We start from the raw sequence: 18,735 nt of genomic DNA on the forward strand, positions 1-18,735 counted from the left end.
GAAGCCCGAGGGGCTGGGTCTTGCGAGGAGTTGGGAATCCTCGGAGAGGGCCAGTCCACGTGACTTTCTTAAGCCGTTTCTGCCATCCCAAGGATCCTTTTTTTCAGGAATGAGTTGGAATCAATAACTGCCTTTGAAGAGCTTTTAGAGACAGTCTAGATTTCATCCATGTGCAGTGTAGGAGGAAAGCAAAAACAATTCATCAGTGTAATCCCATTATTAGAAAGGGAAAGATCTTTTCAGAGAGGGCTGTGGGGCAGAAAGGTTGTTGAGAAATCATAAATTACCTAACAATAGGAAAGACACAATTCAGTACCAAGGATAGTGTGTGTGTGTGTGTGTGTGTGTGTGTGTGTGTGTGTGTGTGGAGTTCTTTTCTTTTTCTAAAAAGCAAAACATCATTTCAGTGAAAAATTAATTGCTTAAGAGTCAGTTTGTTGAAGATGAAATTTCTTGACCTCAAATGACCTCATATCAGCTAGCACTCAATCTAGACACTTTTTGGTGATTTTTTTTTTAATGAGTTTTAAGATTTAGATGCTAGGGAGTAAGGAGTCTTCAGCTACCCTATCATGTATGTAGCTGAACTTATTGGGAGGAGTAGTATTTATGCAGAAGAGCCATGGGGAGCTCTGGGTGTGACTTAGATAGACCTGGCATTAGACACCAGCCTTGTAACGTGCACTAGCTCTGTGACCTAGGGGAAGATATTTAACCTCTTAACCCTCACTTTCCCTGCCTATAGATGGGAGTACAAGTTTCTACTTTATATAAGATGACTGAGAATCCAGCAAGATCTTATACATATACATAAGGTCCCTATACCTTGTCCATCCAACAAGTGGCAGTGGTAAGATAAAGTGATAATTGGTTCCATTCTGGGTAAGTTTACTACATCAGGAGGTCAGGGAGGTGCTTGCCTCATGTACAAAGCCTAGGAACTAACACATAGAAAGTTCTTACTAGAACTCTATTGAGTGGATTAAGTAAATAAGCAGGGTATTTGGGATTATGATTGCTTAAACTAGTGTATCAAAGGAGTTTGGTTCAGAGGTGATGACAGGTTTCACCAGTAGACTTGTCTGCACCTATTTTGGTTTCTACCTTGAATGGGAATGATTAGATTTTATTAGATTTGGCAGAAGCGTGGACTCAGGATAAGTAGCTATACTGGTTTTGCAAAGATCTTGATAGTTTAAATTATGCTGCTATCTCTAACACTGGAATATTTTCTTTCTAAGAATGTTTTCTGATTAAGTTCATACAAAGTCATTTTAGAAAATTTGGAGAGAGGATAATTTCCATCCTCAGAGGTAACTCTTGTTCACATTTTGGTATATATCCTTCTAAAGGACAGGAGCAATCAAATCTCACATTACTTTACTTTTGCTTCTTGTGACAAGGTCTCACTGTGTAGTTCAGGCTGTCCTTAAACTCACTGTGTACTCCAGTTTGTTCTCAAACTCATGCCAATCCTCCTGCCTCTGTGTCCCGAGTGCTGGGATTACAGGCACAAGTCGCCATGGCCAGCTTGCATGATATTTTATAACTAAACAGAATGCAGCTAAGAAGGCATGATAGCATTGTTATCAGGAACCTGGGGTGTAGAACCGTAATGCCTAGGCAAAGCCTGGTTACTTTAGTGAACCTATCATCTGTGCCTGAGTGCCCTCATCTTAGAATGATGCCACACTCTATATTAACAAATGAGAAATTTATGTAAATACTTAGTATATCTCCTGGAATATAGTAGCTGCTCAGTAAGTTTATTAATTTCAAAGGCTTGGCACCTTAGACACTTGGCTGAGTGGGCCCTAGAGATCAGCGGCAATATTCCCTTTCTTTCACAGGTGCACGAACAGACTCAGAGGGAAGTGATTTGCTTACTGTCACACAGGTAATTTTTAGTAGATCCAGATATGTCCTTACTTCCTCTCTGCTCAAAGGTCACCTTAGCAGAAACAAGGAGTTTATTTCCATTCCTTTCTTCCCTTGTCATGTGCCTCTTATGTTACACAAAGGCTGGAATTTATGACTATGTACTTCTGTCTTGTCTGTTACTTCCTCAAGAGCTTGGCTAATCATTCAGGTTTGAATCTTCAGCATGAAGAGACCACTGCTGAATGAAGAGGGTGTTGTGTTTGCTGGAGGATAAAGCTAACATGTAGTAGAATAGTGTCCAGATTGCGGAAAGGGATAATTCCACTGTGTGTTGTTCATTCATCTAGCTAGTATACATTGAGTGCTCACTGTGCACCAAGCATGGGTTCATGCAGAGGATACAGTGCTGCACAGAACAGACTCATCCCCTTTTGGAGTTTACAATCTAACGTGGCAGATCAGGAATTGCATGTTTTGTTCATCTTGTGCTGAGTACTACAGAGGTGAATAAGGGTGCCAGAAGAGCCAGGACCAGAGAAACATGGCTTGATGAGGTAGGGAGGGGAGGTCAGGAAGGTCTCATCTGAGGATGGAGGTCAACCTCCAACAGTGGTGAGTGTGGGTTACACAGCCAGGGGCCAGTGTTGGTGACTTGTGTGTGAGAATAGCATTGCAGGGGCTTGAGAGGCTGAGGCTGGAGGATGGCTCTGAGTTTGAGGCAACCCTAGGCTACCTAGTGAATTCAAGTCCAGTCTGAATTATACAGCAAGACCCTATCTCAAAAAAAAAAAAAATCAGGTCGAGTATTCCTTTCATTTGCACCACCATGGCTGCACTTGGAGGACATTCCTCTATGTGACATAAGCCAGGCACAAGAAGAAAAACACTCCATGAGCTCATGTAATGTGGCATCTAATAATGGTGAATTCATAAATCTAGAATAAAATTAATTTTACCATATCCTTGCAGAGGGGGTTTGATAGCAATGGGGAAATATTGATCAAAGTACACAAAATTTCAATTAAACAGGAAAAACTATTTTAGTGATCTGCACAGAATGACCACTATAAAAGTAAAAAATCTTATATTTCTCAAATATTGACAAAAAGTAGATTTTAAAGGTTTCATACCCCAAAATGGTAAACATAATTGGTGATAGATGTATTAATTTGCCAAATTTAAACATTCCACTTTGGAAAATTTATGTCAAAGAATTACATTGCATACAGTAAATATATACAATTGTTATTTGTCAATGATTAATAAGCAAATAAAATTGAAAAAAATGAAAAAATTACAAATAAGAATTAACCAAAGAAGAAGATGAAGTCTAATAGTAACTTATTTGAAAATATACAAACACAAAATTAGTATGAAATATTTAAAATCTCCTAAAATTATGTTAGAAAGTCAAAAAAAGAAGAACTAGAATGACAAAGTTTTCCAAATTAACATTGGAAATTATAAATAAATTTACTTGTTTCATTCAAATATTTGGAATAAAAAACTGGACCAAAAGTATACATATAAATGTAGATGGAAATAAATGAATAGGGAAAAATAAATTCATATGAAACATTCAAAGATTCAGAATTGTTAACTCCCTACTTTTGTAAAAGTGCTACTTAAATATAAATTGGCAAGTGATTTCTTCTCTTGAAACCAGCTATGAAAATGACCTAGGGACAGACATATTTTGAAGACATGTGCATAAGTTGGTAAGTTTGGATGGGGCAAATATTTCACAACAAATGCAAAAATTAAAACAAGATATTCAACTTAGACTCACAAATTTCAGTATCACATATACCTAGATAAAGCTAGAGAACAGATATAACCACCTCAGTAGTGAAACATTAAATTGAAGAATCTCAGGCATCAGAGGAGAGTGAGCCCTGTCCATACCTTCACCAGGACATGAGCTCTGGATGACAGGAGGTCCATGGTGCCAAACACAACTTGCTCCTGCCAGGAGCAATAAGTATGGACACACAGGGAGCCTGATGAGCCTGTTGTTCCAGTACTGGATGGGGAAAAAATGGGCACCAGTGCCTCAGTGCTGAGGTTCTCCCAAACAGGGCTTCTTGATGAAAAACAAGGAAAAATAGGATTAAATTCTGAGACATAATATCACCAATGTATGTATTAGCCAAACGCTGCAGGTTCAGCTCTTGGAAATCAGAAAAATAAAACTCTTGGTTTTGGGGGAATCCATCTGTATGTGCTATTGATGCAAAAAATGCACCACACAGTGCAAGCATTATCTGCTGGTCTCCAAGGATATTCCAGTAACAGTTATCATTTCATTTGTTTCCAGGCTACACTCTGAGTTGTTTTTCCATAAAGTCTGAATGCATCAACCATGGCCTGCATCTTTTCATTCAGAGCATAGAAAGAAAACACAAACATCTAAACTCCAATTTTTTGAAGGTGAGCTGTTTTGGGTCTTGATATTCATTGAATAAGGAAAGGGTTTTAGGAGATGCAGCAAAAGGGGCTGGAAAGGATTTCAGTGTCCTCATGCCTGAGTTGTCCCCCTGTCTAATCACTGTGTCACTCATCCCAGCCTGAGTGGAAGAGCTAGTGCTCAGAGCACGGTGCAGACAGCAGGGTCTTCTCACAGGACCACTCAGTGTGCTTCTCCAGGCTGGTCAGATCCAGCACCTGAGGTTCTCCCAACAGCACAGGTGTCTATTAAGGGGGAACACATAACTCCCACCTGCTCCTTATGGTGCCTGTCTTTCGTTTTTGTTCAAAATCATCCAAATATTTTCAGAATATTTTGTCTGTATAGATGACTTTTAGTGTTTCATAAAGCATGAAATATATAGCAAATGCAGCATGAAAAGTAAAACACAATTTATACTTCATCATAACAAGTACAGACAACAAAAATATACAGAGACATCTAAAACAAGATAATCCACAGGTTAGATCTCAATTTTAAAAATATACATCAAATATGAATAAAACTACTTTCAACTGATATATTGATATTTATGTTTTATTTGAGAAAACCTTTGACTGGGAACCAAGAATATCTGTTGAACATCCTTCGCAGAGCAGCATTGATCTCTCTATTGCGAAGAGAGTAGATGATGGGGTTTATGAATGGGGGCACCATGGTGTAGAACATGGCAGTCAGCAGATTCTTAAGGGATGGCTTATTTGCACTAGGACTGAAGACAGGGACCACTCCAGAGATGAGAAACAAAAGGAGAATGGCCAGCTGCGGGGTACAGGTGGATATGGCTTTGTTACGGGCTTCAATGGAATGCATCTTAAGCACAGTTGAAAAAATATTAACATATGACACAAACATAACTTTAAAACATACTAAGACAATGCAAACACTTAAAACAATCACTACAAATTCAGAAAACTGGACATCTGGTGATGACATCCTCAGGATTTGAGGCATATCACAGAAATATTGCTGGATCACATTGGTCTTGGTGAATGGAAGCCTGAACATACAGCCTGTGTGGATAGCAGAGTAGACCAGACCAGAGGCCCAGGAGCCCGCTGCAGCCTGGGAGCAGAGACTCAGGGTGATGATGAGCCCATAGTGCAGAGGGTGGCAAATGGCCACATAGCGGTCATAGGACATGACCACCAGGAGGGCAATCTCCACTGCTGCAAAAAGTGTATATAGGAAAATCTGTGCAGCACACTCTGTCAGGGATATGGTCTTATTGGCTGTCATGGAATTCACTATAGCTCTGGGAGCAACAACTGAGATACTGCCAAGGTCTAGGAGGGCCATGTTGCTTATAAAAAAGTACATGGGAGAGTGCAGAAACGTGTCTGTCATGATGACAGTGACAGTCACAAGATTCTCTGTTAGTGCTCCCAGGTAAATCACTAAGAACAGCACACCTTGAAGAACCTGGAGCTCCCGGGAGCTTGTGACATCCATGAGGAGGAATTCTGTGAAGATGGTGAGGTTGTCCATATCTGCCCACCTGCCGTGGTCTCTGCAGAGTCAGAGGTTACAGTGAGCAGAGGATGCTTCAAGCAGAATGCAGCACACCCTTTAGAGATATAATAAAATGCTGATGTTGGCACCAGTGTGTGGACATTAATCATGAACTCAACATAGAATGAATGGATAAAACAAAGTATCTTGAAATCTAGTGAAGGTGCATATGTATATTTTGATTTTCAGATTATTTTTTCAATATGAAAAATACTTGTATTGATGGTTGAATGTCATTTTATTTTACTTGAAAAAAACAATTGTGGGATTATAATATTGAAAATATTAACATCAGCCCTTTTTGTTAATACTTTAAATGTAATTAATTTCCATTGTAAATCATTCGCATTTTTCTTTCATATGCATAATAGTAATGATTTCTTTCAGTGATCTTCTCATATGTCTTTGCATGTTTCTACCTAAGTATTTTCCATGAACTGCTTTCCCTCCTCATCCTCTGAATTACCAGCAGTTTCTTCTCTTAGCCTTATTGCTCTGCATGAAGAGAAAATCCTGTGAGCACAGGATGTTACTATGGAAACCAGTGCTGATTGACTAAGTTAACAGTGCTTACGTCATGTAGGTCATGGATGCAACCACACTTCAGGCTATTGCTATTTTCCTTTATCACAATAACAGATTAGCTATGGGTCATTAGCAGTCTCCTTTCCATCTCCATCTCTCCTTATCACCTATCCTTTCTCTGCAGTCCAAAGTCTCAGGTTCCCTGTGCTAAATTCACCTTACATTTTTGCTCCTCACAGTGCATGACAATCCGCCGCAGAAGAAAACATATCTGAGGCTCCTTTCTCCTCCTGCTTTTTCACAGTGATATTTTGAAATTATTTTTATTTGGCTCAATATTGTAAATGGGATGAGTGTGATGCTTAATTTCCCATAAATTATTAAATGGGTGACATAATATCAAGAATATCAGCATTATGATTTAATACTTTACAGGATTGAGCTGTTATTAAAATAATCCATAATAATGACCACACTAGAAATCTCAACTTTTTTCCAATTCCAAGAATATTTTTGCTCACATGACTTGATCTCTGAGAAATGTCTCATGATTTGCATGAGCTTATAGATATTTTCATTACCCTTTTAAATCCAGCTTAATTCATGAGCCCTACTGCTTAAATCCAAGATAATTTCCAACCACTATGATTTCTGTCCTGTGACAGGGGCCACACATGAAGCACAAATCTTTGAAGAGCATTTGAGAACTAACTGCCTAAAACAAACATTAGAATCTAGAACAGTGCATCTATCCTATAAGCTCACATACATCATATGCAGCTGAAATAGTTAAGTAGACTTAAGACTTTGAAGTATTTCACAGGTATTTGTGTATGATATATTCATTACTAGTGTTAAGGAAAATACATTAATTAATATGTAAAAACTTACCAGGGTAGTGGAGTAATGAGTCTGACCTCACTGATATGAATATTGTTTTGCACAATGTTAAGAAACTTGGTGGGTTCCTTTCTCCTGCTTCTTTCTTCTGAGTGAAACACAAGCTCCTCTTCTCAGTGAGATTCCCAGTACAGCCCACACTCAGCCCTGCTTCTGAAGTAGTTGTGACCACAGTGAGTCTTCACCAAGGACACATGGGGGTCACACTTCTGATGAGCTCTGGGGACCTGGTGATCCCAGCCTCCCAGGACCCCTTTTCCTCCCACCTCTAATTGGCCACAATGCTTTAGCCACACTATTGAGACTAATTAAATTTCCAAAAGAGATTTTACGAGGTAGTTTAAAGGTGTGGCATTTAATAACAAAGAAGCATTAAAAATGTTCCACACATCACTGGAGATTCAATAAATTTTCAAGTTCATGTCTGATTATGAAAGGAATTCCTTTATACTATAGTAAATCCATTTGGCATCACATAGCCCAATGTACTGTGTTTGGGAGAGTGGCTTTGCTCTGTGGGTTGACATGTTTCAGAAAACCACTACATATTGCAGAAAGTCATGTGCCATGCTGGAAATTAAAAAAAACTTAAGTCAGACTTTGAAATATTCTTCAATAGCACTCAGTTCCCTATTTGCTATTATTCTTTAAATAATTAAAAGTTGTTTTGTGCTTGTATGGAATAAATGAAGAATACCTCCACTTATATGAAAGTACAACCAAAATGCTCCTTCATCTTTCTACATGTATATCAATGCAAAGCAGGTTGTGTGTGTGTGTGTGTGTGTGTGTGTGTGTGTGTATGTTTTCAACCAAATCCACACAGTGCAACACAGTGAGTGAAGATTTTTTTCAAGGAAATTCATTTGCCATCTACAGAGTCAAGAATCAAACACATTTTCAAAAGAAAAGAAGTTTCATCCTTCTAACTAATTTAATATTAGTTTTGGGATGCAGTGCACTTTCCACAAAATCTATCTCTGGGATTATGTGTCAGGATTGCTTATATTTGTTAAATGAAGCATTGTTTGAGACTTGGTGTTACTTGTTTACATTTTCTGAAGAGTTGTGGCTTGAACCTACTCGGTCCTAGGCTTTTGTTTTATGGGATACTTTGTATTGTTGATTAGGTCTCTTTACTCCTTATTTGTCTATTCAGATCTTTCATATCTTCCTCACCTGAATCTTGTGGACTGTGTGTTTTTAGGAATATGTCCATTTCTTTTAGCTTATCCAGTGTTTAGAAGTATAATTATCCCCAGCACTATGGGGGTTTTTTTTTTGTATTTTTGTTCTATCTGTGCTAATATCTTCTCTTTTATTTTTGATTTTATGAATTTCACTTTTTTTCTTCTATGAAAATCATTTTGGATGAAAGTTTGATGAATTTTATTTATCTTTTCAAATAATAAGGTCTTACCTGTATTCCATTTTCTATTTCCTTTGTTTTTTCTGTTTTACTTATTTAAGGTTTATACTTTCTATTTTATTATACCTGTAACTTTTGGGCTTAGTTCACTTCATATTTCTAGCTGAGATGCATAAAAATTTATTTGAGGATTTTTTGATATAGGTGTTAAAATTTCTAGCATAGATTGCTTTTGCTGCATTCTGTATTTTATGTGCTAAATTTCTAATTTCATTGATTTAATGATACTTTAAAATTTATATTTTAATTTCTTCCTTGAAATTTTGGGTATTTAGCAACATGCATTTTAACTTTCAAGTATTTGTGGGTATCCAAAATTCCCCATTTTCAATTTGAGGTTTCATTCTATTATATCAAGAAATGACAGCTTATATGAGTTTAGTATTCCAAAAACTTAATATTTTTGAGGACTAAAATATGATCCCTTTTGAGAATCTTCCATGAGGTACTGAGGCCAATGTATGCTGTGTCTGTTGGAAGGAATCGAAAGCAGGAGTTGGAGAAACAGTGGAGAGGAAACACAAGGACCTGAGGAAACAGACAACCCCTGAGAAAGAGGAAACACATGGGACAGAACCTCACTAAAGTCTCCCTGGACATAAGCATGAACAGAGTCTGTTCTCCTGACATCAGAGGCCTGGCTGAAAACAGCAACCACAGGGTTTCATTCTCATGTGCCCAGAAACACAGCCCACTGAAGCCTGCATAGAAAGGCCTGAGCTTGGTTCCTCCATGCCTGCCTGCCCTGGAGCTCCCCAAAGCTGGAAAGGCCTTTTCCTTGTTTTCTCTAAGAAGCTACCTTGGTGTATCCCCACTGCTGCTATCCTATCATTACTTCCCATTGTTTTGTTCCAATGTACAGAACTCTCTGAGGCTGTCTTGTCAGGCCTGCCTTGGGTTAGGGACCTCCCTCAGATTTGGTGGAGTTGTAATATATTTATCTCTTCTTCATTTCTAAAGGAGAGAATTGTATTGTAAAATACTCATGATAGAGATTCTTTTCCCTTTTGGCACTTTGAAGACATCACCCCATTCTCTCTGGGCTTGAAAGTTTTCTAATCAGAATTTTACTCAGCTTGTGTGAGATTTTTCACCTGTTTGGATTTCTTTTCTCTTTGCTGGTTTCAAGATTCTTTTTTTCATTTTGGCAGTTTATGATAGTCTTTTCAGTATGCTTTTTTCTTTTTTTTCTTTTCTTTTTTTTTTTTTTTTTTTGGTTTGGTCATGGTTGGTGTCTTGACACTTCCTGAAAATTTATGTGTGTGTCCCTCCCAATATTTGGAAAGTTTTGTCCCAGGGAAAAATAAAAGACAAGTTTTGGTAACCAACATGATGCTGGGATTGGGTTAAGGCACACATCTCACAAAGCAGCCCCAACCCCAAGATAAAGCAGCCAGAGTGGGGCAGGTCTATTCATGGGAAAGTTCTAAATGTCCACTAAATCTCTAAGAGAATATCTGTTGGAGGTATACTGTCAAACCCTACAGCAGGGGCCTTCTTCAAATAAGGCAGCAGCTCAAGGCTCCAAGGAACATGTGCAATCAAGAGAGAAAAGAAACACAAAAAAACAAAACTAAGCTCCTGTGGCTGACCTGGAAAAAAGGGAAATCTGTGAATTTCCTGTGGAAGAGTTTAAACAAAACAAATCAAACATAAAAACTGATAGAAGCTCATTGAGCTACAAACCACAAAATTTTCCAATGACACAAAAGCAAGAAACACACTAATAGTCTCTCTTGGTTCTTATTTTTCACCCTTGCCCAGCCCTCCCTTCAAAAATAAGAAAAAACATGCATTATTTAAAGGTACAATTCCCAATGAGAAATGTAATTGTGTTGTATACCTACAATGTACCAATAAAAGAATTTAATGAAAAAAAGAAACACACTAATGAACAAAATAGTGTTTTCTACAGAATGTGTAGAAATACAGAATTCATCCAATACCAAGAGTTTTATTTTTCTGATTCCAAGATCTGAACCTGATGCATTTTGGCTAATGCACATGTTGGCCATAATGTGTCTCAGAACTGAATCCAAATTCTCCTCCTCTTTCATCTAGAAACCTTGTCTGGGAAAACCTCAGCATGTCTGCCCACCTGCCATGGTCTCTGCAGAGTCAGAGGTTAAAGTGAGAAAGTGATGTTACCAGCAGAGTATGGACCACTCATGAGACCTACAAAGTGGCTTCTAATCAGGAACTCGGGAGAGAGTAAATGGACATAGTTATCTTGAAATACAGTAACACACATTTTCCATTTCAATTTCCTTTCCCAAACTGCAGATACATGTTATATTAGTGTGTATAATTATAAAATGTGAGAATTAATCAATAAAGCACTTAAAGTGCAACTAAGAACCAGCAATCTTTTACTTTTTCAGCATATTTAAGTCCTTTATAGTTCTACAGGACACCTCAAGTGTTTTTTCCATTTGCTTCACTTTTGTGTGGCTTTCCCTGACCTACTCTATGAGAGCTTCTCTAACAACCCCAGGTATTCAAAATCCCACATCTGCTCCTCATCCTCTAGGTCCTACAGGTGAAAAATGACTGTGATGCAGCCCCTCATGTAGCTGATGCTCTGGTCAATTTTTCCCTAACAGTTTTAATGCATGAACCTGGTGTGTTTGATGATGACTTTGATTTAAATGACACCAGGCCAGTCACACTGCACCATTCTCTCACTTCAGATGCTCATCCAGACATGTGTGTGAGCCTTTTCTTTCTTTCCCCTTTGCACCATTATCTATGCAAGATGTTATTTCATGTTGGAAGTAAAAATTTTATTTTATATTGGCAATGTATACAATGTTCCCATCTTGTACAGCCTTATCTGTGTATTTTATAAAAAGAAGACAGAAAAAGGAAGTAGAAAGAAAAAAAGAAAGAAAGAAAGAAAAAGAGAGAGAGAAAGAAAAAAAAGATTGAAGTTTTCCTACATGCAAAAACTTCTAGGAATGGATTCCAATAATTAATGAGGTGCCAACTTTCTACTTAGAATTTCCCTCTGCTTGCATTTATGTCTTTGGCAAAAATCTCATTATTCTTAAATCATTATTTTAAAATTAATTTATTTACCTGTGCTTGTTTTGAAGCATTCAAATTACAAATGATCTGTTTACAAATTAACTTTTCTGCATGAAAATTAGTTATAAGAAGAGGTTTAATCTCAGTATCATTATTTTCATTGGCAAAAAGCAGAATAGAGAGATTATAGTATTGAAAATATTAACATCTGCACATTTAATACTTTATAGGTAATTACTTTGTCATTACAAACTCACAATTATGCTTTTCATGTGCATAAAAATAATGATTTCCTGACAGTGGTACATTCATATGGCTTTCAATGTTTTCAAATATTTTATAATAGGAATTTTTTTGTCTGCTTATTCTTTGAATTACATGGTTTTTTTTCTCCCAGTAGCTTTATTTCTCTAAAGAAAAAAAACCCTGGGCCAGGGATTTAGCTCAGTGGTTCCGCCACCTGCCTTGCAAGCTCAAGGTCCCAAGTTTGATCCCCGGTACAAAAAACTAAAAACTTTTTTAAAAATTAAAAAAAAATCATCAGAGCACAGAATGTCAATCTCAAATCCAATGCTACATGATAAGGCTGATACTGCAATATGGTGTACATCACTGCTGCAAGCCACACTATGGTGATTTTGATTTCCTTCATCAAAATAACAAATGGTGTCATTTGAAACCTGGTTTCATTTTTCCATCTCTTCTTATTACATGTCCCTCCTTCTCAGTGCAAACAAATTCTCAGGGTTCCCTGAGCTGAATTCACCTTACATTTCTATTCTTCAAGGTGCATCTTGATCCTGTGACGAACAGGAAATCCAAGGATTATCCCCTCTTGTTTTTGTTCTTAGTGATATGTTGAAATTATTTGGCCCACGACTTTAAAATGTGGATGACAGAATGAGCATGGTTGCTAATTCCCCATAAATTGTGAAATGGGTGAAATATAATAATATATCTAAAAATCAGCTTTATGATTTTATATATGAAATCCAGTTTTTTATAAAAGTTGACCATAATAATGACTGTAGTAGACATCTTAACATTTTTTGTCAATGTAAAGACTGTTTGCTTGCATGAATTTATTCCCATGAAATGCCCCAATAAATTTCATTAGCTTAAAGATGTTTTTAGTTATCTTTTAAAATCCAGCTCAAGGAAATATTAAATTGGCATGGGTAGATGCTCTATTCCAGAGTAAATTTCCCTCACTATGATTTCTGCCTTTGGGCCTGGGCCACATACGAAACACAGCACCTAAGAAAACATTGGAAGAAGTAATTACATAAAGTACACACCAGAATCTGATACAGTCTGTCTATTCTACAAGTACACATACATCATATGGAACTGAAATAGTTACCTTAGCTTAAGATTTTGAAATCTGCATTTCACAGGTTCTAGTATGTGACTTATGCATTACTAATGTTAGTGGAAATACAGAAATTCACATGTACAAATTTACCTGAGCAGTGAAGCACAGAGTCTAACCTCACTTGCTAACATGAATGTTGATTTTACTCAATGGGAAGGGAATTGATGAGATCCTTGCTCCTGCTTCTTTCTTCAGTGAGTAAATGCAAGCTTACTTCCCAGTGAGACTCCAGTGTGGACCATGCAAGCAGCCCTGCTTCTGAAATACCTGTCAGCATGGTGAGTGCTCACCAAGGATGCATGGGGGTCACACTTCTGATGAGCTCTGGGGACCTGGTAATGCCAGCTCCAAGGAGCCCAAGTTTTGTCCAGGCTCTTATTGGCCAGGATTCTTTGGCCACACCATTGAGAATATTCAAATTTCTAATAGAGTTTAAGACATAGCTCATGTGTATGACACTTAATAAAAAAGAAATATTTTTCATGCATCAGTGGATTTTCAATGAATTTTCAAGTTCAGAATGGATTATAAAATTAATTTACTTACATTATAGTAAATTCCCGAAATGTTGGCATTTCACATTTAGTGTGATGTGATTGGAAGTGGGGTGTCATTCCCTGTGTCCATGTTTTCCAGAGATTCAATACAAAATGTTATAAAATCACACACAACCCATAGTGAGGCTAAACATTTAAAACCACAGCATGAAAAATTTACTGATAGGACTTCCCTTCCAGACCTTATATTATTCTTTAAGAAATCAGATGTTGTTTTGTGAAATAAATGAATACCAGCAATGTGTAAAAGTACAATTACAGTTGTGACCCTTTTGGTCCTATATTGATGCAAGGTAGTTTCTTTCTTGGTCAACCAATCCCACAAGCTGCCCTGGGCAGGAGGTTTCTCCTCAGAAGCAGATGACTGCTGCACAGCTTACTCAGGCTCAGGGACCCAGGCTCCTCTCCCTTGTTGCCACAAAGCTTCCTTGTGCTCAGTGTAGCTTTTATGATGGTACATGGATAGATAGTGTCGTAAGTAGGAAGTTGTAATCCTTCAGGAAACCTAGCTCAACACTGTGTGTGTCTTGTGTCTTGGTCTTTTTTTGTCCTCAGCACAACAAAATGCCTGTGGTGGTGAATTTACTTTTTCAATGTATTTATTTATCACATGGTTCTGGATTTCCAAGATCAGGGTATGGGTAATGGTGCTGGTGAGCAGCTCACAGCAGCTGGCTCTATTGAAGCAAACTTTTGGTAAACAGGTCACTCCTGGAGGCACTCTATGAAACTCTTCTGAGTATTCTAACCCAAACTTTATTTGCCTCTCAGTAGGGCCACCTGTTAAAGCTTCTATCATCCCTTGTTCTCCTCACATTGGGGAACCTATGTTAGGAGTTGGACCATAGAGAAGCCATAACATCATATTAAACAAGAGTATTTTCACAATCTTTAAGGCTCTCTGATTTACCTTGTAATGAAATTGAATCAAAGTATCAGATGTACCAATTGACTCTTCAGGGTTAGGTTTTATTTTCACTCATTCAGATTGGCAACTTTAATGTACTGCTACACAAGATGTACAGTGAGGGTTTTACAGTTAACTTATGCCATATATTGAATAAGAAAATTAAATAAGATATAATGCAACAGTTCAGAGACAAATTCATAACTCTAATTTTCTAATGATTACTAACATTCAAAAATATCTTAATCTTCAAAATGGAGCCTCAGACATGCATATTACTGGTACTTCCCTAATGGTGCAAAGAAAGGCCCACAGCATTCTGCAGGGAGCTCTCTTCTGTGTGTGTCCAGACCATAATATTATCTGTGAAGGATTTATTGAGCTAGCTTACATGTGAGCAATTTCATGTTACAGAAAGTGGAAAGTAATTCTATTGGTGCCAGGATCACTCATAGCTAATTGAAACTCAATATTTATCTATAAATCTTAATTTACACTAAAGCACAAAGAAGAATTTGGCATTGGGCACAAGCACACCTAAGTGTACATCTTTTTGGAAAATGCTACTACATTGGCTTGGCATAAATTTAAATGACGTTATGACAAGAAAACTAGCTCAAACATTGTCTCTTTCAGCTAAAGCTATCATTGCTCAGAAAACACCCCTTCTCTTTCAAAATTGATATAGACAATGGGATTTCCTTGTGCTATTTGTTAGATGAACATCAGAGAGTGTGGTGACTGTCAATACCTAATGTTATATTTGAATAAATCCATCTCATGTGGTGGAAACTCCACTGAAAAACATTGAAATATGAGCTACAGAGGTAATGCAAATCCTTTGGATGGCTCATTTATGATGTATTCGCTTTGGTTGGTTGGTTTGCTGAGGGTTCTTCATGAAGAATATACTCAGTCACTTACTGTTATCTTCCCTCATCCACTCTAATTTTCTCCCACATGTGCTGTAATTCTCAGGACTGTTACATGCTCATATATGGACATCTACCACCTGTCAAATGGTCACACACTGGTTAGAATAATGAGTAAATGATTGTATAAAGAATCATCTAAGTAAGGACATCATGAATTGCAATTTCTGCTCTAGGACCAAATAAATTTTGTCAATAACAGAGAGGGGCACCAATGCTGAAGGATTTGGACAATCATTCTAATGTGGGATACTGAGTGTGATAATTTGGCTTCATTGTCAGATTGACTAGGCTGGGAGCCACCTATGGGAAGAGTAAAATGCACTTATGGGTGTATCTGTCTGGGTCATGGAGACAGGACCTTAAGTTCTATACTTGATCTCTAACCCCTTCCTTTTTGGCAGTATTCCCTTGCTCTAGACCTTGGCTTCATCATGGCCTTTGGTCATGATGTTCCTGGCTTGGAGGCAGTTGCCCAGGACAAAATCCTCTGAAACCATTAGCCAAATTAAACATCTGCTCTTTTAACTTGTGGATGTTATATGTTTGGTCCCAGAGATGGGACCATACCAGAAAAAATGGACCAGGTGTAGAGTCATTGCTGGGACTATGCCTGATCATGAAGTTTACAATTGGTTAGATGGAGAAGTTTGGAAAGGTTTGAAGATGTGGGACTGAGGAGCCCTACAATTTTGTGTGCAGAACTTATGGTGATTCTGCTTAGAGTTCAGTGGACCAGAAGACTAATAGGAGTGGGGAGAACAGAGGCCAGGCTCAGGAAGTTTCACATGAAATGAGAATGTTTTAGGGAAGTAGACAAGAAGCATTAATGTTAACCATTCATCAAAATATCACTTTGTATTCTGCCCATGTTCTGAGACTTTTCATGAGGCTGAGGTTAAAGCAGGAGGACTAATTGCCCTAGTGTAGGAAATTTCATGGCAGTGCAACATTCACAGTGTGTCATAAGTACTGCTGGCTGCTTTTAATCCAATGTATAATGAGAATCTAGGGTAAAATGTAGAACAGAAAAAAGTTTAAAATCTTAAATTTTGGCCCAAATTAAAGCACATGTACTGTTGGCATCAAAGAAAGTTTGGTTGGGCCTGAGGATTTAGCTCAGTGGTTCCACCACCTGCCTCATAAGTGCAAGGGCCCAAGTTCAATCCCCAGTACCAAAAAAAAAACTTTAAAAAAAAAAGAAAGTTTGGTTGCAGTAGTTACTAGTGCCATTCTAAAGAAATTAAGTACTTTGAACAGGAACAAGTAGAAAGATGTCATCAATGCACCCTCTGAATTGGCAAAACCCTATTTGTTGCTGGCAAAAGGATGCTAAGCATAAACTTGTCACTTGAGAAGTGAGCTCCTGATCCCCCGATGAATAGTGGCTGTGTAGATAATTGCTTCTCTCAGTGTTATTTCATGGTACTTGCCTATCCTATTGGTCAGAGGCTCCTAGAACCATGATCCATGAGCCATGGCTACTTCACAACCTGATAATAGCCCATGGCATCATCCATGTGCTGCTGGTTGTTTAGGATGCAGAATTCAGGATTATGGGGCCAGAGGACTTCTAGCTAGAGGCCAGATATGAAGCCTCTGAGAGGTGGTTGTAGGAAGCTGTGGGAATGAAGCCAAAGTTGCAATGGAGATCACCGGAAGTGAGAGAGGCCAAGAATGTAAATAAAGACCAAGGGAAGCCACTAGGAACAAGCAGCATCAGCCCAAATGAGAGGCTGTGTGGGTTGCAATGGGCAAAGTCATAGTGGTGGGGCTGCTGAAGCCTGATGGATCTCACTATCACCATGTGTGCTATGTACAAAATCAGAGATATGGGTCTTAATGAATTTACCTATGACCATAACATACATTTTAGAAGAGTAAGTCATGATTGAATAAGTTGTAAAATTAAAATATATTAAAATTAAGACAAAAGTGGAAGAAAAATATCTCCCACGCATGTATTGCAAAGAAAATTTGGTGTGCAGGATCCTTTCATTTAATGCGAAATTTCAAATTGGAAAATCAGTTGTACATACTTAATAAAATACAAAAGGATCCCTCTCTACATAAATAGGATCCTGTGCTGTGAAACAAAAAAGTAGCTAAATAAATTTTAACCATCCAGTGAGAGCACTCTAGATCAAAACCTCCAGCACTCTGAAAAAAGGAGATCAAAGACAATATCAGAAAATAGAAATTAGTTTGTTACTGCATAAGCTGAAAAAATATTATCAAAATGGCCATATTTCTAAAATTGATTCCCAGATTTATATACATCCCAATAAAAAAACTAAATATCATTGCTCACTGCAAAGAGAAATCAATTCTAAAATATTTATGGAATCAGAAGGAACCCAGAATAGAAAAAGCAATCCTGGGTAACAAAATCAAACCAAAAGACAGGCATCACAATCCAGGATTTCAAGTTATACTGAAGAGACAATGTGTAGAGTGGGAAAATATTTTACCAGCTAATCTTTGAACAGAGGAACAATACCTATGATACATGAAAAACTAGAACTATTGCACCATCCCCAAATAAGTCTGCAACTGAAAATGGGAAATGGAAATGAATAAACACTTCTCTGAAGAATTATAAATGGCCAATAAATATGTGAAAAATGTTCACCATCTCTGTCCATTAAAAATGAAAATTAAAATAATACTGAGATTCTATGTTACCTCAGAAAGAGTAGGTATCATCAAGAAATCAGGTAATAACCTTTTAGATGGGAATGTCAACTAGTACTACTACTATCAAAGTCAGTATGGCTATTAATAAAAAAAAATTAAAATTGTATTTGACCCAGCTATTTCCCTTCTAGATATCTTCCTGAAAGAGCTAACTACATCCTATTACAGTAAATATATGCATACCTGAGTATATAGCAGCAGTGCTCACAATAGCTAAATCTTGGAAGCAGCCCACATGTCCATCAATAGATGAATGGATAAAGAATATGAAACCTGTGTACTCATGGAGTACCACCCTGCCATAAAGAAGGATGAACCTTAGTTATTTAGAGGAAAATGAACGCACCTTGAGATCATTGTTTTAAGTGAAGTCATCAGACTCACAGTGTAAATATCATATGGTTTCTCTTAAATGAAAACCCCAAAAGATAAATGAAGAAAGATAAAAATAGATACTACAAAATAAGAAGATAAATATTTTGCAGAGAATAATGGGACCAATAAATGGAGGGATGAAACAGGAGTG

At 37.5% G+C, this 18,735-nt stretch overlaps 1 protein-coding gene across 1 annotated transcript; it reads right to left on the reverse strand.

Moving 5' to 3' along the window:
* Positions 1 to 4,885: 4,885 nt before the first annotated feature.
* Positions 4,886 to 5,836, reverse strand: LOC147826848 (olfactory receptor 14I1-like). Its single transcript, XM_087216987.1, has one exon. The coding sequence runs from the start codon at positions 5,834 to 5,836 to the stop codon at positions 4,886 to 4,888; it is 951 nt and encodes a 316-aa protein (XP_087073113.1).
* Positions 5,837 to 18,735: the final 12,899 nt, after the last annotated feature.

Source organism: Heterocephalus glaber, unplaced genomic scaffold (genome assembly GCF_053883595.1).
Source record: "Heterocephalus glaber isolate CG9 unplaced genomic scaffold, H.glaber_assembly_v1.0 deba00001461, whole genome shotgun sequence".
NCBI classification, from domain to species: domain Eukaryota; kingdom Metazoa; phylum Chordata; class Mammalia; order Rodentia; family Bathyergidae; genus Heterocephalus; species Heterocephalus glaber.

Bases quoted from the DNA above. Each gene is read 5' to 3' on its own strand.
- LOC147826848 (XM_087216987.1), bottom strand. From the start codon at position 5,836: ATGGACAACCTCACCATCTTCACAGAATTCCTCCTCATGGATGTCACA.